This window comes from Passer montanus, unplaced genomic scaffold (genome assembly GCF_014805655.1).
Source record: "Passer montanus isolate IOZ18808 unplaced genomic scaffold, ASM1480565v1 scaffold5, whole genome shotgun sequence".
In the NCBI taxonomy this organism is placed as follows: Eukaryota; Metazoa; Chordata; class Aves; order Passeriformes; family Passeridae; genus Passer; species Passer montanus.
Window position 1 is genome coordinate 10322524 of NW_024369929.1, and position 21950 is coordinate 10344473.

General features: G+C 57.1%; 3 protein-coding genes across 5 annotated transcripts; 2 read left to right on the top strand and 1 right to left on the bottom strand.

Moving 5' to 3' along the window:
- The first annotated feature begins 35 nt into the window (after window positions 1-35).
- PLIN1 (perilipin 1) lies at window positions 36-5601 on the top strand. The gene is made up of 9 exons (XM_039723017.1): window positions 36-148; window positions 767-825; window positions 1448-1646; window positions 1778-1860; window positions 2226-2478; window positions 2662-2828; window positions 3606-3752; window positions 4496-4729; window positions 5212-5601. The coding sequence occupies exons 2-9, from the start codon at window positions 781-783 to the stop codon at window positions 5599-5601; spliced, it is 1518 nt and encodes a 505-aa protein (XP_039578951.1). The 5' UTR covers window positions 36-148; window positions 767-780.
- A 911-nt stretch (window positions 5602-6512) lies between these two features.
- On the bottom strand, window positions 6513-10046 carry LOC120509145 (ras-related and estrogen-regulated growth inhibitor-like protein). The gene is made up of 4 exons (XM_039723480.1): window positions 9250-10046; window positions 8786-8839; window positions 8447-8523; window positions 6513-7901 (listed from the first exon to the last, which is right to left on the bottom strand). The coding sequence occupies exons 1-4, from the start codon at window positions 9389-9391 to the stop codon at window positions 7476-7478; spliced, it is 699 nt and encodes a 232-aa protein (XP_039579414.1). The 5' UTR covers window positions 9392-10046; the 3' UTR covers window positions 6513-7475.
- Window positions 10047-10377: 331 nt separating this feature from the next.
- Window positions 10378-21738, top strand: KIF7 (kinesin family member 7). 3 transcript variants are annotated; one of them, XM_039723476.1, is made up of 18 exons: window positions 10378-10763; window positions 12618-12818; window positions 13430-13841; window positions 14349-14880; window positions 15141-15278; window positions 15424-15648; window positions 16062-16264; window positions 16545-16651; window positions 16954-17109; window positions 17413-17615; window positions 17725-17922; window positions 18128-18253; window positions 18737-18913; window positions 19178-19393; window positions 19597-19803; window positions 20267-20465; window positions 20557-20706; window positions 20897-21738. In XM_039723476.1, exons 1-18 carry the CDS (start codon window positions 10463-10465, stop codon window positions 21268-21270), a joined length of 4125 nt encoding a protein of 1374 aa, XP_039579410.1. In that variant the 5' UTR covers window positions 10378-10462; the 3' UTR covers window positions 21271-21738. The 3 variants fall into 3 exon arrangements, with proteins under 3 accessions (XP_039579410.1, XP_039579411.1, XP_039579412.1); XM_039723477.1 differs by having other exon boundaries at window positions 20900-21738; XM_039723478.1 differs by lacking the exons at window positions 20557-20706; window positions 20897-21738 and adding an exon at window positions 19964-20163 and having other exon boundaries at window positions 20267-20406.
- Window positions 21739-21950: the final 212 nt, after the last annotated feature.

A 21950-nucleotide genomic window follows, 5' to 3' on the forward strand; every position in this document is an offset into this window, starting at 1 on the left:
AGCTCCCGAGCCCACGCAACTGGGAGGTGGGGCCTCGTGGTGGTGGTAGTGGCCAGAGCACGGTGCATCACCCTCACAGGACCAGGGTGAAGGGACAGTGCAGACACCACTCTCTGCTCCTGCTCTGCTGGGGACAGGCTGGCCCTCGGTGAGTAGTCTGTGCCCACTGGCTGCTTCAGTGGGACCAGGCAGTAAGAGCAGGGATCATCCATTCTCTCTAGATTTCTAGAATTTCATCTGCTGCTAAGAAAAAGGGGTCTGTGCTGGGGCTGGAGCTGTGTTTTCACCAGGATGAGTGCTGGCATTATGAGCAGCAGACATGTGCAAGGGGGATGCTGAACTCAGCTGGACATCTCACCATATTCCTGTCCCCCACTCTTCTATCTGCTCCTGTCCTGCCTTCTTATCCCTTCTCAGCCAGAGTCTGTTCTCATGCACATCTGTTAGCATCCTGGTTGCTCTGAGTTTGCTTTGCCAGCATACTTTATCCTGCCCTTACCATAACTTCTCCAAACCAAATGCCTCTCAACTAATTTTTTTGGATCTTTGGGTGTTAAGGCACACAAGCAGGGCATGGCTGCATGGAGGCTTTGTTTTTACAGTTTAACTGGTAAAAAGTCAAATGTTGGGCAATGCCACCTCCATTGCAGCCACGGGAGGTGTGTGTCAGCCCAGCTGCTGTGCTTGGGGGTGCAGGAGTGAGGGGGGAGCCCAAGCCCAGCCCTGCTTTCAGGCAGAGTCTGCGGTTCCCAACTTTGCTTTGCAGGTGCATGCGCCACAATGACGGTGAAGAAGACCCAGGCTCTGCAGGATGGAAGTGCCAAGGTGGGTGCAGGGAAAGGGAGAGAAAAAAGGGCAGAGATGTGCCAAGGGGGCCAGGTAGTGTGTATTGACTGTGCTGGATGAATACCAGCCACACCTCGTGCTGTCTCACATGTCCCATGCTCTCTTTATATGGATCTTTACCTGCAGTAGTATGGAGCATCACCAAAGGGAAAGGACAAACCTTTATTCTTGCTTGAAATTCAATAGTTCGGATTCAAAAAAGTTAATCTACAAGCACTAAGTGATAGCTGCCAGCTGTGTCTGTCCTTCATCTGTGCCCCATTTAGTCCCCAGACCTCCAGCATGAAGGTTTCCACAGGGTGGAAAGCCAGAGGGAGCATCTGAACAGTTGGGCTTGGGATATTGGAGGAGTGGAGACCAACCCCCATGGACACTGCCTGCAGTGTCCCTGCTCCCTCAGTGGCAGCAGCCAGCCTGCCTGTCCCTACTCAGCACACCTGGCAGACCCTCAGTGGGGCTGGAGAAACAGCCTCCTCCTCTTCCCGTGCAAGCCGAGCTCCTCTGGCCACTGCAACCCACCGAGAGCCAGCGGTGTGCGGGCAATGGGGCTCTCCCAGGGAAGGGCTGTGGGCTCAGCCATGCCCATCTCCTCACCCTGCAGGAGAACGTGCTGCAGAGGGTGCTGCAGCTGCCCGTGGTGAGCTCCACGTGCCAGACGCTGCAGCGCAAGTACAGCAGCACCAAGGAGTCGCACCCGCTGATGGCCTCGGTGTGCGAGGTGTACGAGCGCGGCGTGCAGGGCGCCGGCGCCCTGGCCATGTGGGGCATGGAGCCCGTGGTGCGCCGGCTGGAGCCGCAGTGTGAGTCCGTGTGCCGGGGGGACGTGCCAGGGGGGCCCAGCAGAGCTTCCCCTGGTGGGGCAGCGCTGGCACAAGCACGTGCCTGGCACGGCCCAGGGGTTTTTCTTACCCTGTGCTTTTGCCCGAGGCAGTCGCTGTGGCCAACAACCTGGCTTGCCGGGGCTTGGACCACCTAGAGGAGAAGATCCCTGCTCTCCAGTACCCTGTTGACAAGGTAAGTCACAGGCAGGACGATGTGGGACCCCCCAGACCCTCTGAAAAGCCCACAGTACATCTCCTCTAGTCTTGTTTCTGGATGGTGACAGGCTGCTGGCTGGGAAACAAGGCAGCATCTCCAAGTGAGGGCTCCTCCAAGGGCCTCTGCAGCCTAAACGATGGTTGGGGCTCCCAAATACAAGTCAGCAATGTCCTGTGTCCCATCCCTGCCAGCTACCTCCAGACCAGGTTGGAGAGAGCTGTTATGCCCCTCTTGGAGCTGTTTACTGGCATGGACGTGGCTGGGGTCCCTGCGGTTCCTCTGGCTGTCCTATGCCATCCCAAGCACACCAGGGGGGCTGTTCTCCATCTCTCTGCCCACAGCTCGCATCTGAACTGAAGGACACCATCTCCTGCCCCATCCAAAGTGCCAAAAGCACCATTGGCAGCTCCATGGATAAGATCATCGAGCTGGCGGCGGAGGGCTATGAGGCCACCAAGAGCACGGTGGAAACGACAGCCAAGTACACAAGGAAGAACTCAGTGACCCAGATGGCAGCTGCAGGGGTCGACACAGCCCTGGGAGGGCTGGAGAAGCTGATGGAATACCTGCTGCCAGAGGAGGATGAAGAAGCAGGTAGTCCTGATGTCCGAATCCCCTCTGAGGGAGTCTGGGGTTAACTGGCTGGGTGGCTCCTCAGTTTGGGGTGCATGGGGCAGGAGGCAGCCCCTGGATTTTGGCATGAGTCTGCCTAGGAGGGTGGTCCCACCAGAATGTAACCTTCACACCATTCTTCTGCCTGTACTCTTCCACCTTTAGATAAGAAGCCCAAAAAGAAACGTCTGTCAACACCAAAGGTGTCCCAGCAGCAGCCCAGCACTACCACTGCTCCCAGTGCTCCCAGTGCTACCAGGGCTCCCAGTGCTCCCAGTGCTACCAAGGCTCCCAGTGCTCCCAGTGGTACCAGTGCTACCAGGGCTCCCAGTGCTCCCAGTGCTACCAAGGCTCCCAGTGCTCCCAGTGGTACCAGTGCTACCAGGGCTCCCAGTGCTCCCAGGGCTCCCAGTGCTCCCAGGGCATACAGCACAACCAGCACTGCCAGCACTGCCAGCACTGCCAGCACTCCCAGTGCTCCCAGTGCTCCCAGCACCCTGGGCCGGATTGGTGCTTTGGTCAGCACCGTGTCCCACCGCGCTTACCAGCAAACCACCCAAAGCCTCCAGCGTGCCAAAACCAAAGGGCAGGAGCTGGCCTCCTGGATCCCCATCCTGGTGAGTGCCAGAACCCACCTGCTGCTCCCCCATATCCTCTTTTGGGCTGATTTTGCTTTCAGACAGGACATTTCAGGCTCCTTGGAGCAAATCTGAGCAGAGTTCACTTCCCCTGCTCAGCAGGACAAGCTGGAGCTAGCAGTTCCTGCGTGATGTTCACACATAACCATGTACCACATTGGTGGGACAAGTTATTTTCAGCAGGTTCCCAGCATGTAATTGTTGATTTATGGCCTTGCCATAACATCCTCCCTAAAGCAAAAAGCCCCTGCAGAGACCCAGAGGGGATGGGGAGAAGGAGGTACTTTTCCTGCTCTATGCTGCAGTGGGAACAACTTCCCTGGCCTGTGCCACAATCCCAGAGCTCCCATCTGCCCTCAGGATTTCTCCCAAGATGTACAAACAAACTCCCTGTGTACCTCAGGCTAAAGAGGACGGAGTGGATGGGACCAGCCAGCCCCCTCTGAGTGGTGCCTTTTGCTCCCCTTGCAGGGAAGCCTGGCCAAGCCCAGTGCCCCTGCGGCCCCTCAGGCCCGCAGCGATGGGCAGGGCAGCACGGGCTGGCTGACCCGGAGAGCCAGCAAGGCACCGGAGCAGAAGCAGGAGAAGGCAGGCAAGAAAGACACCAACCCCGCCAAGGTATGGAGACAAGCAGAGCAGGGAGCTAGGAATGCTCCAAAGCATCCTCCTCCACATGGACCGTGGAAGCTGTCCCCCATACCTTTGGGGACCAGGCCCCTATCCCTGCTCAATCCTGAAATGCAGCTTGGAGGATGCAAGAGGGGATTGGCAGTGGGGCAGCCCCAGGAGTCCCCTTTTTCCCAAAGCTGGGAGCTGTGGGCAGCCTCTCTGACTGGCAAAATCACGGGTTGGCAGTGGGGCAGCCCCAGGAGTCGCCTTCCCTTTCCCCAAAGCTGGGAGCTGTGGGCAGCCTCTCTGACTGGCAAAATCACCCTGGCTTGTATGTTCAAAACTCCTTTGGAGCTGTGGGATGTCAGCACTGAACTCCCTATTGAAGCTCTGAACGACCCTGAAAAATCCCCAGCCGTGGTCCCAGCAGGGAGGGGTGCTCTGAGCCGGTGGGGCTGGGAACAGTCTCCTGCATGGGCTCCGCTGGGACCTGGGGACGGGAAGCAGCAGGTTGGGGTCAGTGCCCTTTGCCTCTGCCTGCAGCGGAAGCACAGCCTCGAGCGAGGGTCCCCCGGGGCCCGCAGTGGGGGGAGCTGGCAGGGACAGGGACAGACCCTGCTGCAAAGGGCTGCGGTGGCTTTTGCAGAGCAGCAAGCTGAAACCTCTCAGGCTTAGAGCTGGGGAAACCAGGGCCACCCCTGTCCTGCCTGGAGGTGGGGCAGCTCCAGAGCTGATATGGTTTCTCTGGGCAGGCGGCACAGGACCCCGGGCTCGTGGGCAGCGTGGCTCACAACCTGCAAACCGCCTGCGCCTCGGGCATCTCCAGCGTGAAGAAGGTCCCAGCCGTGGCCTGGGATGCGGCAGAGGGCTTGATCCTCTTCACCCCCCGCAGGCTGTCCAGGGCCATGGAGACTGTGGATGCTCTCGGGGGGACCCTCGTCAGTGCCCCTAAGCATCTGCTGGGCACCCTGTACAGCTACGTGCCGGTGAGTTTGCCCCCAGCCAGGCCCTGTTCAACTCCAGCAAACCTCATTTTGCTAAATCTCCTGCCGTGAGCACCCCACAGCTGCAGGCAATGTCAGGGGGGACCACACTGGGGAGATGGGGTGCCATGAAGACACCTCAGTCCCACCCTCCTCTTGAGCATCCCCAAAGCCATGACAGTGAGTGCCCCAATAGAATAAATAAGTCAGATAGCAGTGACACCTTCACACAGTTCATGCCCAAGCCAAGGTGTGACCACATTCCTGGGAAGGTGAAAGTTCAGGCTGAGACCCTGTTCTCCCTCCTTTACCTCAGCCTGTTGTTCCCCTGGGAGCATTTCTCCACCACAGCTGCTCAAGCCACCCACGCCTCTCTACTCTGGGCACAAACTGGCTTCTCCTGAGGTTCTCCCAGTTTAAGGGGGGCTGTGTAGCACCGGTGGAGCAGGGCTGGCAGCTGGCTGGGTGCTCACCCCATCTCTCAGCTCCGCAGGCAGTCGGTGAAGGAAGAAGAAGCATCCAGGAGCACCAAGACCAACGCAGAGAAAAAAGAGAAGAAGGAGAAGGAGGAGGAGGAGGAGGAGACCAAGCCTGCTGCCCCCTCCAGTGAGGAGAAATCCCAGCTGAGGGGTGACTGGCGGCTGTACCGCGGCCATCACCCCCTCTCCTTCCTGGGGCTCGAGGACCCCCTCTTCCTGCGGCACAGCTACTACCGCAGCCCTGCCTTCGACCCCGACTACCCCTTCCCGCGGAAATCCGCCTTCTCCCCCTACAACCGGCGGGTGAGCGAGGGCTCCTACCGCTTCAGCCCCGAGTCCATGTACGGCCGGGCCTACTACGGCAACCTGTACACTCCTGTCTTCAAGAAGGACTGAGCCAGCGGGCGGGACAAGCACATCCCAGCCCCTCTCAAACCCCCTCAGCACGCTTTGCCTGGGCCCCTGCCAGCTTCCCACACATACCCCTGTTCCAGGACGGGAGCTTAAAGTGGTAGACAGGCCATGGGATAGCTTGTTCTGGAGTGCATCAAGGCCAGGATGGGGGAATAAAGGCAACCAAAAGCCCTGCTGCTGGAAGGAGAAGGTAGGGGAAGGTGGGACTAGGAAGGTGAAGGAGATGTGGAAAGAGCGGTGAGACCAGAAGGGACCAGCCAGGGCTGGCACTGGGCTATCTTGGACCCTGCTCAGCAGACAGGGTGAACTTAGATGGGCTACACATTGAGAGTGAGAGGGGAGGATGGCAAAGCTGTCAAACATCACCATAGCAAGCCTGCTTCCCCATCCTTCCTCCCTCCATCCCCCCTTGCAGGCCCCATCCCTAGGCACAGATGGCTCTTCCATGGAGGGGCTGAAGATCCCCACCAACCAGCAGGATTCATGAGTGGGAAAGCCCTGGGCACTTCTCTCCCAGCTGGTAGTGGGATGGATGGTGGGGTCAGGAAAAAGAACAGGTGGAGCTCCTGGAGCCCCTCTCCCACAGGATCACCTGGCTTCCCACAACACCTTGTTGTATCTGCTGCAATAATAAACCTGCAATAATAAATCACCTGCCTCTCACCCCATCTGCTCAGCTTCTTTGTGGCAGTGAGACACCAAACCAGGGGAACACAGTGGGGTGAGACCCCAGCTCAGGGCCAAGGGAGTGGGTGCAGGAAGAGTCCTGTTACATTCCCTGTGGGTAGCTGCCCCTGGGAGAGTGGGTGCTCATGCCCAGCACTGTACGTGTCTCTTCCCATGCCCCAAGTACAAACTCACAGCTCCAAGGAGCCGGGGCTTCCTGCCAAAGACAATTTATTGCATTTCCAGAAGAACACAGCAGAGAAATCAGTGTCCCTACAGCACGCACAAACCCTTTTCCAATACACTGCTTTCCCAGGGCACAAAGAGAAGGGCTTGGGAGAGGCAGGGAAAAGCCTCCCAGCAGCAGAGGATTCAGCGAGGAGCCCAGCGACCCCTTTCCCCACCTCCTTTCCTCCCCGGGGACAGGCAGCCCGACAGAAGGAGTGGCTTGGGAAGGCGGTGGTGCAATTCCCATCCTGGGAACGAGCCCCGCGCCTGGCTTTTCCCAGGCACAGCCTGTACAGCGCTGTACAGCACAAGGGAAGCGGCTGTGATGGCTGAAAGGCTGTGGGGGAGAGGGCCCTGAGCACGGCTGGGGGATGGGAGGCACCAGCCCTCACCAAAGTGCTCCAGGATGGCCGGTGCCTGGGCTCTGGAGAGTGAAACACAGGCGGGAGCTACCAGTGCCTCCCCGGCGGAGAAAGCCCCACCTCTCCAGCTCATGGGTGCTCCAGGGTTACTGAAGAGGATCCTGATGAGGGTTAAACAGGAATAAGGATCCCAGAGTAGGAGTGGAGAGACAGGGAGTCGTGTACAAGAGCAGGATATCCTCCCTAATCGCTGACAGCCTGGGCAGCTCCTGCTGCAGGAGCTAGGGATGCTGCTGCCTGCAGCTTTGGCAAAACCCCCCCGTGGTTTCCAGTGTTGGAGGATGGAAGGAGAAAGCAGGAGGCACCTAAAGAGCTGGTACAGCAAAGACATGAGACTGTCCCACGGCAGAGCCAAGACCAACCCACTACAGTCCTCAGCTGGAGTGACTGTGCATGGCAGGACACCCAGACCCTGGCACTAGGAGGACAGCAAGGAACCCGTCATACTTATGGAAAGACACACACCGTCTCCACGGGCACCCAGCGAGGTGGCCTGGCCCAGCTGGGCAGCAGAGAAAGCAGCCACACCCGTGCAGGAGCTCAGAGGGAGTCTGTTCGCTTTCGGCCAAACACAGCCGACATGGTCTTGACGATGCCACGGATCCCTGTGCCCTTCTTCAGGGCCAGCTTGGTGTCTGGGATGAGCTTGGCCAGTCCATGGAAGACCATGAGGGCCCCGTGATAAGCCTCAGCTGCAGAGACCTCATAGAAACCACAGTCTAAAGAGAGGGCCAGCAGCCGCCCCTCCTCGCTGGACACCACCCGTTGGTGGTGCAGGTCCCGTTTGTTGCCCACAATGACAATGGGCACCTTCTCCTGGCTCTGCCCCTCCTTGGCAGCCTTGATGAACTGGATTTTGAGGGGCAGGATGTTGAAGCTGGCACGGTCACAGATGCTGTAGACCAGGACAAAGCTGTCTGCCCACTGGATTCGCTTCTCCTCTGAGGAGCCATCCTCTGCCTGCTCCTGGGGAAAGAGAAAAGGAAGGGTTGTTTTACTGGGCTCCCTCCCTCCAGGCCTGCCTGATTGAAGAGGGCAATCCTGAGCCTGTCGGGGCAGGGACAGCTAGAGAACAACAAAAGGGCAGAGAGAAGGAGGAGTACCAAGGAGGGCAGAGCAGCACCTGGCAGAACTAACCAAGGGGGGATGATTCAGCTTTCAGCATCACACCCTAATCCTAACCCTCACCCAGCTGCCAAGCACTGCAGGCTGTAGCTGATAACAGTGCAGGGAGCTCAGAGCAGCACCTCTACCTCTTTAACACAGTCCTCTATTAGCATCAGAGTTTCAGCTCCAGAAGGCCATGGGCTATGGTAACTATTGCTACCCTGTCAGCAGCATTGCTGTCTGGTGCTTAGCAGATTAGAAGAGTTCAGCCACTTATGAACCCTCTGATTTGAAAGCCTTGCTCAACTGGACCTCCCAGTCTGTGGTTCCCCATAGGTAACTTCCAGTAAAGGAATTTTTTGTCCTTGGGGTAGAAATGGGTGATAGGAGTGGAGCCCTCTCACCTGGGAATTGGGGACGTCCCAGATGTGTAAGAGAATCTCTCGGCCATCCACAGTCAGGTTGTGGCTGTAGATGAATTCTGTGTCCCCAAAAAGAAAAAAAATAGTCATCTTCATGGTATCACCAGCTCCCACCCTGGACCTTTTGCACCCCAGAGAAGCAGCTCTGGAGCAAAGAGATGTGTCACTGAACAAATACAACACTGAGCCCCTGAGAGCAGGCAAATGCTTTGGAGAAAGGCAGGAGAGGATGCGCTGCAATGAAACCCCACAGGCAGAAGCAGGGTTGTCCCTCGACCCCAGTCTGTGCTGGGAACTGCCTGGCCCTGGCCTGGCACTCACCCATGTCTCCGTACTCTCCAATAAAGCGCCGGGTCAGGAAACGCACGGTCAGAGCTGCAGACGGAAGGACAGGAGTCATCAGAATAACCCAAAACCTGGAGGATTCTCCTTTCTAAATCCAGAGCAGAGTCAGGCACCATGCCCTTGCAAACTCCTACAAGCAGCAACGACCTCTGAGTTTCCCCAGCCACCAGCAGGTCTGTGAGTGCAGCAGAGGCACAGCACGAATCAAAGCATCTGCACGATCCGGAGCATCAGCAAACTGCAGCTCAGTGGAAAATACCTTCCCCTCTCATTCCCCAGCTGGCTACAAGGTTGTGCTCAGCTTCCCCACCTTGAACCACAGCAGCACCCCAGGGCTCAGCCCCATCTCACCAATTTGCTCCCCACCACCGGCTCTCTCCAAACACCGCTGCAGTTTTCAGCCTGCGAACCCCCTGTTCCAGCTCACGGCCAGCTCTCACCTGATTTCCCCACGTTGTCTGCTCCCATGACAAGGACGTTTGCTTCCATCTTCAGCGGGGCAGCGGGGCCCGGCACCTCCATGAGGGCAGGGTGGTCGGGGGTGAAGCTGGTGCTGCGGCGCAGCGGGAGCCGGAGCCCCATGCCGAGCGCGGCCGAGCCCCTCGCCCGCTCCCAGCCCTGTGCGCGACCCGGCTCGGCACAGCCGACAGCCCAGCGCTTCCCACGGCACCCAGGGGACCCACGGGGCCCATACCCCTCCCCGCAGCCGCAGGGGCGGTGCGGAGGGAGCTGCAGGCAGCCGGATGAAAAACTTTGTCATCGCTCAGATTGTCCTGGACATACGTCAGCGGCTGAGCCGGCCCTGCCAGCCCCCGGCGCGGCGGGCGGCCGGCAAGCACCAGCTGCCGGCACCGGCTGCTCCGGAGCTGCATCCCGGGAGCTGCCCACGCCCCCAGCCCAAAGCGCTCTGTGCCCTGCCAGGGCCACGCAGCCCCTTGTCCCTGCCCCGGGGTGACAGTGGGAATGTCAGCCGGGAGTGGAGCAGTGCCACCGGCGCTGCGCTGTCTCCTCAGGGATGAAGCAGGGATGAGAGACGCGAGTCCCCCGCGACTGACGGAGCCTCTCACGGCTGGGGGAACTCTGATTCACCAGCGATGGAGCACCGCGGTTAACGGAGCGCTGCCTCGCACGTGACGAAGCATCCCCCGAGGGACGGAATCCCCTGCGAGTGAGTGACGGAGCACCCCAAGAGTGATGGAGCACCCCGAGAGTGATGGAGCAGCCCAAGAGTGACGGAGCACCCCAAGAGTGATGGAGCATCCCAAGAGTGATGGAGCATCCCAAGAGTGACGGAGCAGCCCAAGAGTGACGGAGCACCCCAAGAGTGACGGAGCACCCCAAGAGTGACGGAGCATCCCAAGAGTGACGGAGCACCCCAAGAGTGACGGAGCATCCCAAGAGTGACGGAGCAGCCCAAGAGTGATGGAGCATCCCAAGAGTGATGGAGTTTCCCTGGAGCACCGGGGAGCGGCCGCGCAGCTCCCGCAGCCGCGGGCGTCCCCCCGCTCCCCCCGGCCGCTCTCCGCGGGGCGCAGCGAGGACCGGCCGCATCCTCCCGGCCCTCCGCATCCTCCTCCCGGCCCTCCGCATCCTCCTCCCCCGCGGCCGGCCGGGAGGAGCCGCTGACGCCATCGCGGCGCGCCGGGCGCGGCCATGGCGGCGGAGGCGGCGGTGGTGCGGGTGGCGGTGCGGGTGCGGCCGCTGCTGCCCCGCGAGGCGCTGCGGGGACACCGGCCCTGCCTGCGGAGCGATGCCGCCACCGGCGAGGTGGCGCTGGGCCGCCGCCGGTTCCGCTTCGCCGCCGTGCTGCCCGAGGCGGCGGGGCAGGCGGCCGTGTACCGGGCCTGCGTCCAGCCGCTGCTGCGCGCCTTCTTCCGCGGCTTCAACGCCACCGTGTTCGCCTACGGACAGACCGGCTCCGGCAAGACCTACACCATCGGGGAGGCCAGCGTCGGTGAGTCTCGCCGGGACTGGAGGCTTCTGCCCGCCAGCATCCCTGCTCTGCCAGCATCCCTGTCCCGGCAACACCCCTGTCCCAGCAGCATCCGTTCTCTGCCACCATCCCTGTTCCTCCAGCATCCCTGTCCTGACAGCATCCCTATCCCACCAGCATCCCTGTTTCTCCAGCATCCCTGCTCCACCAGCATCCCTGTCCTGGCAGCATCCCTGTCCTGGCAGCATCCCTGCTCCACCAGCATCCCTGATTCTTCAGCATCCCTGTCCTGCCAGTATCCTCACATCCCGGCAACACCCCTGTCCCGCCAGTATCCGTGCTCTGCCAGCATCCCTGCTCCGCCAGCATCCCTGTTCCTCCAGCATCTCTGGTCCACCAACATACCCGTTCCTCCAGCATCCCTGCTTCTCCAGCATCCCTGTTCCACCAGCATCCCTGTCCTGCCAGCATCCCTGATTCTTCAGCATCCCTGCTCCACCAGCATGCTGGCAGCATCCCTGCTCCACCAGCATCCCTGATTCTTCAGCATCCCTGCTCCACCAGCATCCCTGCTCCACCAGCATGCCTGTCCTGCCAGTATCCTCACTACCTGCCTGCCCTCCCCACCAGCCCCACATGGCCACCTCCTTCCATCTCCTTCCATCCCCAGCCAAGCCACCCACACCACCATTATCCCAGCCATCTTTCCCAGCCCACCAGCCTCACCGGTGCTGCTGTCCACACCCATTTCAGCACCTTTGCTCTCTTTACCCAAACCCAACTGCATCGTCACAGTCTCCATCACTTCCAGTTTCACTCCCAAACAACCCTTCCACCCTGCCAGCCCCTCCAGATCAAGCCAACCTCCCCCCACCATCCCACCCCCAGCAGTCTTTCCTTTCCCCCTACATATGTTGCAGTAGCCACCCCCCAAAAGGTGTGTCTCCACATCCTTAAGATCACAGTGTCCACCACCCACCCCCAGCAGTCTTTCCTTTCCCCCCACATGTGTTGCAGTAGCCACCCCCCAAAGGTGTGTCTCCACATCCTTAAGATCACAGTGTCTGGGTTTCTCCTCTTTCACTGCAGGACAAATGACAGAACCTGGTCCTGCACCAGCTCTAGAGGTGGTGGTGATAGTCCTAGGTCCTGAAATAAACCTGAAGGAGAGGGAGGTTTGCAAGTGTTAATCCTGTTTGTTTCTTTATATGAAGGAAATGAGGAAAGACACAACTTTTTCATTCTGGTTTAATGGTATTGTGATTTCTTACAGAGAATGTACTGTAAACATTTCAGTCATCTTTAGTTAATTGCATCATTTGTAAACACTGAATTGTTTCATACGTTTAATGTACGTCTGTTTTCAGTCTCCCAGCTCAGGCTATCATTGCACCAAATTAGAGAATTGCCATTTTACATGGCTGTTGGAGACAAAAGAAAAAACATTTAAAATTCGGACAGTAGAGTGCTGTGGCCAGATACAAGCAAGCTACAAGCACAAAAAAAAAAAAAAGCTTCACATAGTTGGGAAAAGTTGTGGAGTCATGCTGGCTTCAAAGGACAGCACACTGCAGCTGCAGCATGGTGTTGGATACTCACTGAAATGCTAAGGTGCATTTTCCTTCTTGAGGAAGGACTGGAAACAAGCAGCTTTGCTGGAATCCAGCACAGCAGTGGAGCAGTGGGATAGGATTTGCCCAGAGCTCTTGTGGGATGTTTAACCCAGGCTGCTAGGGCTGAGCTGTGGGAGAGTTGTGAGGCTGCTCCTTTCCAGCTGATGTGTGTTGCAGGCAGGCTTCTGACCTCAGCTCTGTCCCCAGCCAGCATGGGCTGGGCTCCCTGGCTGCTCCATGAGTGTGTGCCTCTCTTTGCCAGCTTCCATCAATGAAGATGAGCAGGGCATCATCCCACGAGCCATGGCTGAGACCTTCAGGCTCATCGATGAGAATGACCTGATCGACTACACGGTCCGAGTGTCCTACCTGGAAGTGTACAAGGAGGAGTTTCGGGACTTGCTGCAGGTGGATACAGCCAGCAAAGACATCCAGATCCGGGAGGATGACAAGGGGAACATTGGTATGTGTGGCTGTGCACAGGCTCCTTTTTTCCCCATGTTGTAGGCCAGAGCTGGGTTATATACCCATGAAGGCAGAGCCAGCTCTTCTCCCTCCATCTCTTTGTCTCCTGCAGCAGTTTGCTGTGCTGAATTTGGAAAGCTGGTCTGGGCAAGGCAGGGTGACAGCGCCAGGCTGTGCCGAGGGGCTGCATCCTCGGGCAGCCCATCCCTCCCAGCTGTGGGATTCACATCTCTGAACCTGAGAGAAGCAGAGAAAAGAACAATCAAAACAATTCTTATCTCATTTGCTGCTCTTGTGTTGTGCCAAAGTAGAATGCAATGTGGAGATTGTTTACCCCCAGTGATGGTGTTTTGTTTTCTTGGCCTGTCAGGGCCAAGCGTGTGTCCAGACTGTCGGTCAGGAGGCAGTCACAAGATTTTGTTCAGTTGAGTTGAGTGCTTGTGCAGTTTCAGTTTAGATGTAGTGTGATATAGTGTAATGTAATATAGAATAATACAGTATAATAATTAATTAGCCTTCTGATATCAGTGGAGTCAGATACATCATCCTTCCTTCAGTGGGGGTCGCCTGCTTTTACAACACCCAGCCACAGCTGCCTTTGCTTTGCAGTGCTCTGCGGGGTGAAGGAGTCAGAAGTGGAAGGGCTGGACGAGGTGCTGAGCCTGCTGGAGATGGGGAACACAGCCAAGCACACGGGAGCCACCCACATCAACAGGCAGTCGAGCCGCTCGCACACCATCTTCACGGTGACCATGGAGCAGCGGCGTGGCGCTGGCCGGCTGCCCCTGCACCACCACCCCCCCACTGTGCCCGCCGCCGGACAGGTCCTGGTGTCCAAGTTCCATTTCGTGGACCTGGCGGGCTCAGAGCGAATTGTGAAGACGGGAAACACGGGGGAGAGGCTGAAGGAGAGTATCCAGATCAACTGCGGCCTCCTGGCCTTGGGCAACGTCATCAGTGCCTTGGGAGATCCTCGGAGAAAGACCACCCACATCCCATACAGGGACTCCAAAATCACCAGGTACACTGGGAGCAGGACCCCCCAAGTCTCACGGGCTCAGCTTACAGGTCTGCCCTCTCTGCAGGTTCTCATGTAGGGCATCTCGAGGAGCAGTGAGGCCAGGATAGGAATGCAGTGCTGGAAACAGTGAGGCTTGCATAACTCCTGTTGCTAAAGCTGAGATGAGGTGATTATCCTGCCCTTCCTGCCCATCAGGGAATAAAAAATACTCCCAGTAGACTTGTTTAATGGTCCATAGACATTAGCTTGAACAGGCAGCCTTTGCAATCTCCAGCAGGACCATACCTAGCAGTGATCAGAGTCAGGGAGCTCCCAGCCTCAGGAGTTATTTGGATAGAGACTTGGTGCAAACTGTTAATCCTCTGCTTAATGATTCCATTCACCTCACTGATGCCAAACCAACCACAGAGCAAGGACATCATATTCCTTGGGCTTAACCTCTGAAAACGTTCTGTTTCCTGTCTTATTTTGTGTTTCCACTATTTGAATCCCTGTGCTCTTCCTTAGGATCCTGAAAGACTCCCTGGGGGGGAATGCCCAGACCGTGATGATAGCCTGCGTCAGCCCCTCATCCTCCGACTTCGACGAGAGCCTCAACACGCTGAACTACGCCAACCGGGCTCAGAACATCCAGAACAGGGCAGTGGTGAACTGCCGCAAGGAGACGGAGCACATCGAGGAGCTGCAGCTGCAGATCAAGAGCCTGCAGAAGGCGCTGGAGCAGCGGCAGCGCTCCGAGACGCGCACCATCCGCCGCTCGGGCAGCGCCAAGCGCGGCGCGCCGGACGCCACGGCCCGGCTGCTGGCCGAGTGCGCCCATTACCGCACCTGCACCGACGCCGCGCACCGGCTGCTCTCCGAGCTCCAGGAGGACAGCAACCTGACCGTGGAGCAGATCCTGCGCGTCAAGGAGTGGCTGTGCGCCGTGGAGAGCGAGAGGAGCGAGCTGACCTCGGCCGGGCTGGATAGCGGCATTGAGAGCACCTCCATGGAGGAGCAGGGACTGGAGGCACAAGGTTCAAAAGGGGCGAAAGGCCAGGTAATGGTGGGGTGTTACAGCTCATGGCCACAGCAGCCCCAGCACAGCACGATGGAAGGGTCAGGAAAGGGTGGGGAGGTGAAGTAACCTGTCCAAGAGGCCCTAGGAAGGCAGAAGGACATGGTTCTCACAGCAGGCAGGGAGAAATTGGATTCAACTGCAACTGAGAGATTTATTGCATAGGAAGAATCTGTGTCCTTGCAGAGATGGGAGGGGAAGGACAAATGCTGATACTGCCTCTCTTTTACTTTGGGGAGCAGGTGAGCACTGAGAAGAAGTGTGAGTCCATCAAAGATGAGCAGGTGGCCAAGCTACAGAGGCAAGTGGAACGTCTGGAGGAGGAGAACCGTGATTTCCTGGCTGCCCTGGAGGATGCTATGGAACAGTATAAGCTGCAGGTATTTCTGGGCTCTGCTCTCTTTGTAGGGACCTGCCCCACTCCTCTCCTTCCTGCCCAGGGGTGCTCAGCCCAGCTTTCAGGTTCCTCTGCAGTGGGTCTCAGATCAACATGTATATAACTACTTTTTTCTCATTGTTTCCTAGAGTGACAAACTGCAGGAGCAGCAGGATAAGATCTCAGAGCTGCACGTGCGCTTGGAGATGGCAATGCCAAACCTGTGTGTGCCAGGACTGCTGGAGAATCTTCACCTGGTGACAGCCAGCCAGAGACCTCACACAGCCCCGCTGGATGCTGCCCCATCCCATGGCTTTGGTGGGGTTCCCTCGGGGCTGCTTCCTGAGCAGGGTGGAAGAGCTCTTTGCAAGAAGGTGAGAGCATAAGGCTGTGCCATTGAAGAACTGCTGCCTCTTCACTTGGCTGCTCTCCACTGTAGGAGAGCCTTTGCCCTGCTGTTTAATGTGATCCTTGTCAGAAGTGTAGTCCAGAGGATTGTGCTCAGTATTCAAATCCAGAGTTTTACAACTCTGGCAAAAACAGCCCAGCTTCAAAACTGAGGCTTTTTCTTTCATGGTGTGGGTGAGTCCCAGAATTGTTCAGTATTTGAGCAGCAGAAGCACAGTCAGCTGGGTCTGGCAACACACCGGTTCTCCTGAAAATACACTCAGTCAATTTTGTTGCTTTTATGTGTAGCAGTGATGCTCAGCTGGGAGCTGCTTTTTCTAACACTGGCTCTCACACAGCTTGTTTCCTCTCTTTCCCATTCCTCTCTTTCTGTGCCCAGAAGCTCAGCAACAACTCCTCCTTGCAGAAGGAGGATCTGGCAGGCTGGCGCCTGAACCATGCACAGCACCCCACTGGTGATCCCGAGGTCAGAGAGGTGGTGCTGAGGAGGGAGCTCAGCCAGGACTCAGAGAAGCCATCAGAAGTGTCCTCAGGAGAGGAGATGGAGGAATGGGAACAGAAGCAGTCCGTGTCCCAGTGCCGGTGAGTTGGGGCTGTCCCTGTGCCATGTCCCTGTCCCTGGCTGTGACCCTGGCTGCCCCACTGCAGCTCAGCTCTCATGTCTGATGCAGGGCAAAAGCTGCCTGTGGGGTCAGTGATGCTGCTGATACACCTTACTGCTCCCTGGGGAGCTCATTACCATCATTCCTGACCATAACTATTGTTTCCATCTCCTTCTGAAGCCTGTGAATCATGAGGGTCCTTACTGGGAACAGCTTTAGCAGTGTCCAGACCAAACTGATTCATTTGCTTCTCCTTCTAGAAATGGGATCCAAAATTTGAGCAAGAAAGAGATTTTCAAGTTGGGTGAGGAGCCAAATGGAGGCAATGCCCACTCAATTCAGGAGGAGCAGCTGGAGCTGTCAAAAGGCAAGTAGCATCCGTAGGTTGTTAGACAATCTTCCATGGGCTGGTGGTGCTTCACTGGGAGATCTTGATGTCCAACTTGGATGTGCCCAGAGGACAAAAATGGAGCAAAAATGGAACACAGCTGCTTTTTTAGGGAGAAACTTGAACTCTTAGGGTCTGGCAAGGGTGTATGTTATAGTAGAAGCTTGAGGTGACTCTGGGCAATGCTGTGCCGACTCAGGCTACAGATCCAAGATCAGATTGTCCTTCTGTCACCCATCTGCTAAGATAGGACTTTCCTGACCTGGGAATCTGTGTTCCAGAGGTCTGTGGGAAGCGGGAGTCGCTGCTTGGTTCCTGGAAGCGCCTGCCAGGGAAGGACTCTGAGTGGAGGCTGGTGCAAGCACAGCAGAAGATCCGAGAGCTGGCGATCAACATCCGCATGAAGGAGGAGCTGATCACAGAGCTCATTAAGACAGGTGCAGAGCTACTGGCAGGAATATGCACCCATTTCCCATGAAACCTCCTCCTAGGTGTGGTGCTTAGTCTCTTCTTCCATCCTCATATTCTCGCCCTGTGTTGCTTGTGCTCAGTCTCTTCCCCTATAAGCAGCACGGCCTTGTTTCTCCATCCCTCCAGCTGACAGAAACCCATCCCACTGGTTTGTTCCTTCCCTGGAGTAGCTGAGGGAAAGGGAACATTCAGTCTCTGCAGCCAAAAATACTTGGGGAGAGGGAGGAAGGGTCAGGATCCTGGCTGTGAGAGAGGGGGCTGTGTTTCAGGCAAGGATGCCCAGGCTCTGAACAAGCAGTACAGCCAGAAGATCAGCGAGCTGGAGCAGGAAGCAGAGCAGGTGCGGGCAGAGCTGAGCGACAGCCAGAAGCAGCTCCAGGAGCTGGAGGGCAAAGAGCCGTGGGACCCTGGGGAGAAGCGCAAGCTGCAGGAGTACCGCACACGCCTGGCGGCCGTGCGGAGCAAGGCACAGGTGAGGGGAAAGGGCTCTGCCCGCCCTGCTGCTGAGCAGGGGCAGAGCTGGGGGCATCTCTGCAGAGAGGGGAGATGCCGAGGCCAAGGGTGGTTTCACCCCCTGGCAGGTTCTGTGCAGGAAGAAGCAGGCGACGGAGAGGCTGGTGTCGCTGTCGGCGCAGAGCGAGAAGCGCGTGCAGGAGCTGGAGAGGAACATCCAGCTGATGCGGCGGCAGCAGGGGCAGCTGCAGCGGCGGCTGCGCGAGGAGAGCGAGCAGAAACGGCGGCTGGAGACAGAGGTGAACAAGGGACAGCACCGAGTCAAGGTAGGAGAGGGCAGGAGCAGCTGTGCTGCTGTGGGGTTTGTGAGGATGACAGTGCACCCACTGTCTCTGATGTAATTGTCTTGGAGGGCACGGAGAGAGCTCTATCCAGAGAGCTAGAGGAGAACATAACTAGTCCCTCAGCCCCTGGCCATAGGGCAAACACATTCCACTCCCTGCATGCTCACGGCTGCTCTTTCACATGCAGGAACTGGAGCTGAAGCACGAGCAGCACCAGAAAATCCTGCGCATCAAAACAGAGGAAATTGCGGCTTTCCAGAGGAAGCGGCGGAGTGGCAGCAATGGTTCTGTGATCAGCCTGGAGCAGCAGCAGGTACAGACAGCAAGCCTGCCTCTGCTTCCCTGTTCAGAGGGGATGCTTGGCAGACTGCAGGCTGATGGGAGACATCTGAAAACAGGGACTTGAGCCCATCCCACCCTTGAGAAGGACAGTCTGTAATGTCTTTGGCATCTAGTAGCAGAGGACTCCAGATATTTTCTTACCCCAGAAGCAGGATCTCATCTAAATTCTAGCATTGGTAAAGAAATTTTGAAGTTTTGTCTGTTAGCAGAAGGGTGGTGAGAGATGTGCCCTCCAAGAACTCCTTGACAGCTGGGAATTTAGTTTAGCTCTGCCTCTTGGAGGAGCTGGAAGGATAAAACCAGTGAGGTCTGGGCTATGGGGGTTAGCAGAGATGGAATAAGGACCCTTGTTCTGATCTCAACCCTGCTGCTCTTTAGTCCAGCAGTCCTGGGCACTGCTGCTGCTGTCTGCACACACACACACATACACGCCTTTTGCTTCTCCCTCCATCAGAAAATTGAGGAGCAGAAGAAGTGGCTGGACATGGAGATGGATAAAGTTCTCGAGCAGCGCCAGGCCCTGGATGAGCTGGAAGATGAGCTGAGGAAGCGGGAAGCTATTGTGGCTAAAAAGGAAGCCCTGCTGCAGGAGAAGAATGGCCTGGAGAGCAAAAGGCTGCGCTCGAGCCAGGTAAGAAAAGGGTGTGACACCTCAGCCCTTTGTTTGATTTCCAGCAGAGGTGGACCTGGAAGATCTGGGTGCCATCCTGGGTCTGGCTGCAGGCCAGGATGAGGTGGTGCTGGGAGGTGGGTAGGAAATCTTGTCTCTGTGAAAGAGTCTGAGCTTGTTGGTTTGGTAGCCCTTGGCTTATGTCTGCCTGGGGGGGTCACTTGACCTAGAGAGGGAGTAGAACGGGGCTGAGGAGCAGATCCCCTTGAGCATGCTCTGCTGCAGGCCCTGACAGATGACATAGTGCGCGTGTCCAGCCGCCTGGAGCACCTGGAGAAGGAGCTGAGCGAGAAGAACGGGCAGCTGCGCCACGGCAGTGCCCACGACCAGCAGCAGATCCGCCAGGAGATCAACAGCCTGCGCCAGGAGAAGGACCAGCTGCTCAAGCAGAGGCTGGAGCTCGACAACAAGCTGCGTCAGGGCACGCTGCTGTCCCCAGAGGTACCTCTGCTGGGGCTGGGGAGCAGGAGCTTGTAGGAGACAAGTAAAGACTGAGCATGAGGTTGTTGGCATATTCTCCCCCACATCCCAAACTCTGCATGTCCCAGCTTCTCACCAGCACTGCTGACATGACAAGCAAGGCTAGGGCAGGGTGAGACAGAGCAAACCCTTTGCACCCCAGTAACTACAGCTCTGCCTGGCAGGAAGAACGGATCTTGTTCCAGCTGGATGAGGCAATTGAGGCTCTGGATGCAGCCATTGAGTACAAGAACGAGTCCATCACGTGCAGGCAGCGAGTCCTGCGGGCCTCGGCCAGCCTGCTGTCACAGTGTGAGATGAACCTCATGGCCAAGCTCAGCTACCTCTCCTCCTCTGAGACACGAGCTCTGCTCTGCAAGTACTTTGATAAGGTGGGAGACAACTGCCCTCTGTGCTGGTGGGAGCTGTACTTCATTTACTGGCTGTTAGTGATTGCATTAGTAGCCAGCCAGAGCACATAATAAATATAACACAGCTTGAACACACTTGTTAACAGAAATGATGACCTGACCACACTCCTTTTTTCCTCAGTTTCAAGCTTTCTCCTTGCATCATGTTGTAGTTTTGTCCTGTAAAGCAAGGCCACAAAGCCACAGCTCCATGACCTCTAGCTGGGAGAAGGGCTCAACTAGTCATGGGATGCATGGATCCCTGCAGTGGCTCTGCCACATCAGTGCAGCCACACCTTCCCTCCACAAGGCAGCTCTGACATCCCAGCACTACTAACCTTTGTAAGCTGTACCAAAAAACTAACATGACTGGGGCTCGGTGGGGCAGGAAATCCTCCCAGGCGTGAAGGAGCTGAAGTGTTCCTTGCTCTTGTGCCCTGGCCAGGTGGTGACACTGCGGGAGGATCAGCACAGGCAGCACATTGCCTTCTCAGAGCTGGAGATGCAGCTGGAGGAGCAGCAGCAGCTGGTGTACTGGCTGGAGGCGGCCGTGGAGCGGCAGCGCCTGGAGATGGACCGGCAGCTGACCCTGCAGCAGAAGGAGCACGAGCAGAACATGCAGTTACTGCTGCAGCAGAGCCGCGGTAACCCCCAGCCCTCCAGAGGGGCAGCAGTGCTACTGCTTTTGTCTGTCACAGGGCTCCCAGGCTGAAATAGCCTTGTGTTTGCTTGTAGAGCACATGGATGAGGGGCTGGCCAGCAGCAAGCTGCAGTATGAGGCGAGGATTCAAGTGCTGGAAAAGGAGCTGAGCCGCTACATGTGGGCAAACCAGGAGCTGAACCAGAGACTGAGTAACATGAACCTCCATCCTGGACAGAACAAAGGTGAGAGGAAACCCAGGCCAGGGCTTTGCTGTTCCTGCCAAGTTAAAAGGGAGGTTCAGTTCCCTGGCAGTGAGAGCTTGGAGCATCCAGAGCAGTGCCTGTATAGCTCCTTCAGCAACTGCTATACCAATTTTGATGAGGAAAGTAGAGATCCTGATACTCAAATCACCATACCCTCAATTTTTCCCAGCAGGGATGGAGAGAAGCATTCATGGGGCTGGGGACAGAGCTGCCCCTGAGCTTGGCACCTGTGAGGAATTCAGCCCCAGGGAGCAGCCCGTGCCTCCAGCTGAAGAGAGCCCTCGGGCCAGGGATGAGAGCAGGGACCTGGTGCACGCTCCTTTGCCCTCGACATGGAGGCGTTCCTCGCTGCCCAGCGACAGCCCCGGCGAGCCCCGGCCGAGGGACAGCGAGCACAGAGCGGGGCAGCCCCACGAGCTGCTGGCCCCGCGGAGCCTGGCTGCGGCTCCCAAAGCCCGGCGGGAGCTGCGCAGAGCCAGCCTCACCGTCAGCCCGGTGCCGCACCACCCAGCCATGATAGACGTGAGGAAAAACCCGCTCTAAGCCAGGCTCAGCGCTGGGCGGGGAGCAGCAGGTGTTGCTGAGCTGAGCTTGAGAGCCCTGCTGCCTCACAAGGCAGCCTGGCTGCAGCCCTGTTACATTTCAGAGGCCTGAGCAAGAGAAAGATGTGACTTGTCGTCGTGAGGGAGTAGAGTGTGCAAGGTGTGGGAGCACCAGCCTACGTTCTCCACGTTGCTGCCAGTCGAGGCAGCAGTGACAGGAAGCTTTTCCTCTGCTCCCTCAGCAGCTTGAACACTGTGAAGCAGGAGACACTTTGCTTCCAGGCCTCTTAACACTAAAAACTTGTTTACAATGTGGAATTCTCAGCTGAAGAGCTTGCTTAGCCCTGGCAGCTTCAGAGGGAAATGTTCTGCAGTCCTGCAGAATTTGTACATAGATTTTTGTAGTAACTTCGGGTTTTTTACATTTCTACTATAACTTTTCTAATAAAGCAGAGTGAGTTTTATGAAATGGTGACTTGTCAGAAGGGCCACTTACTCTGGGTGTGTAGGAAAGGAGTTGTATTTAAATCACTGCATGGGAAGACAGCTGATGTCACACTGTTGGCCTGATGTTTAAATACCTGTTTTAAGTAGTCCCAGCCACATCTAGTAAGCTTCCTACATTAAATTGCCACAGGAAGAACATCTCCAGCCCGCAGCAAATTGTCTGAAGTGTCCATG

Excerpts from the sequence above, each read along its gene's own strand:
- PLIN1 (XM_039723017.1), top strand. The coding sequence starts at position 781 with ATGACGGTGAAGAAGACCCAGGCTCTGCAGGATGGAAGTGCCAAG. Across the intron at positions 1,647-1,777 it reads GCGCCGGCTGGAGCCGCAGT|TCGCTGTGGCCAACAACCTG; the intron begins GTGAGTCCGTGT and ends TGCCCGAGGCAG. Across the intron at positions 1,861-2,225 it reads TCCAGTACCCTGTTGACAAG|CTCGCATCTGAACTGAAGGA; the intron begins GTAAGTCACAGG and ends CTCTGCCCACAG.
- LOC120509145 (XM_039723480.1), bottom strand. The coding sequence starts at position 9,391 with ATGGGGCTCCGGCTCCCGCTGCGCCGCAGCACCAGCTTCACCCCCGAC. Across the intron at positions 8,840-9,249 it reads AGACAACGTGGGGAAATCAG|CTCTGACCGTGCGTTTCCTG; the intron begins GTGAGAGCTGGC and ends TTCCGTCTGCAG. Across the intron at positions 8,524-8,785 it reads TGGAGAGTACGGAGACATGG|AATTCATCTACAGCCACAAC; the intron begins GTGAGTGCCAGG and ends TTGGGGACACAG.
- KIF7 (XM_039723476.1), top strand. The coding sequence starts at position 10,463 with ATGGCGGCGGAGGCGGCGGTGGTGCGGGTGGCGGTGCGGGTGCGGCCG. Across the intron at positions 12,819-13,429 it reads GGATGACAAGGGGAACATTG|TGCTCTGCGGGGTGAAGGAG; the intron begins GTATGTGTGGCT and ends TTTGCTTTGCAG. Across the intron at positions 20,707-20,896 it reads CCATCCTGGACAGAACAAAG|CAGGGATGGAGAGAAGCATT; the intron begins GTGAGAGGAAAC and ends AATTTTTCCCAG.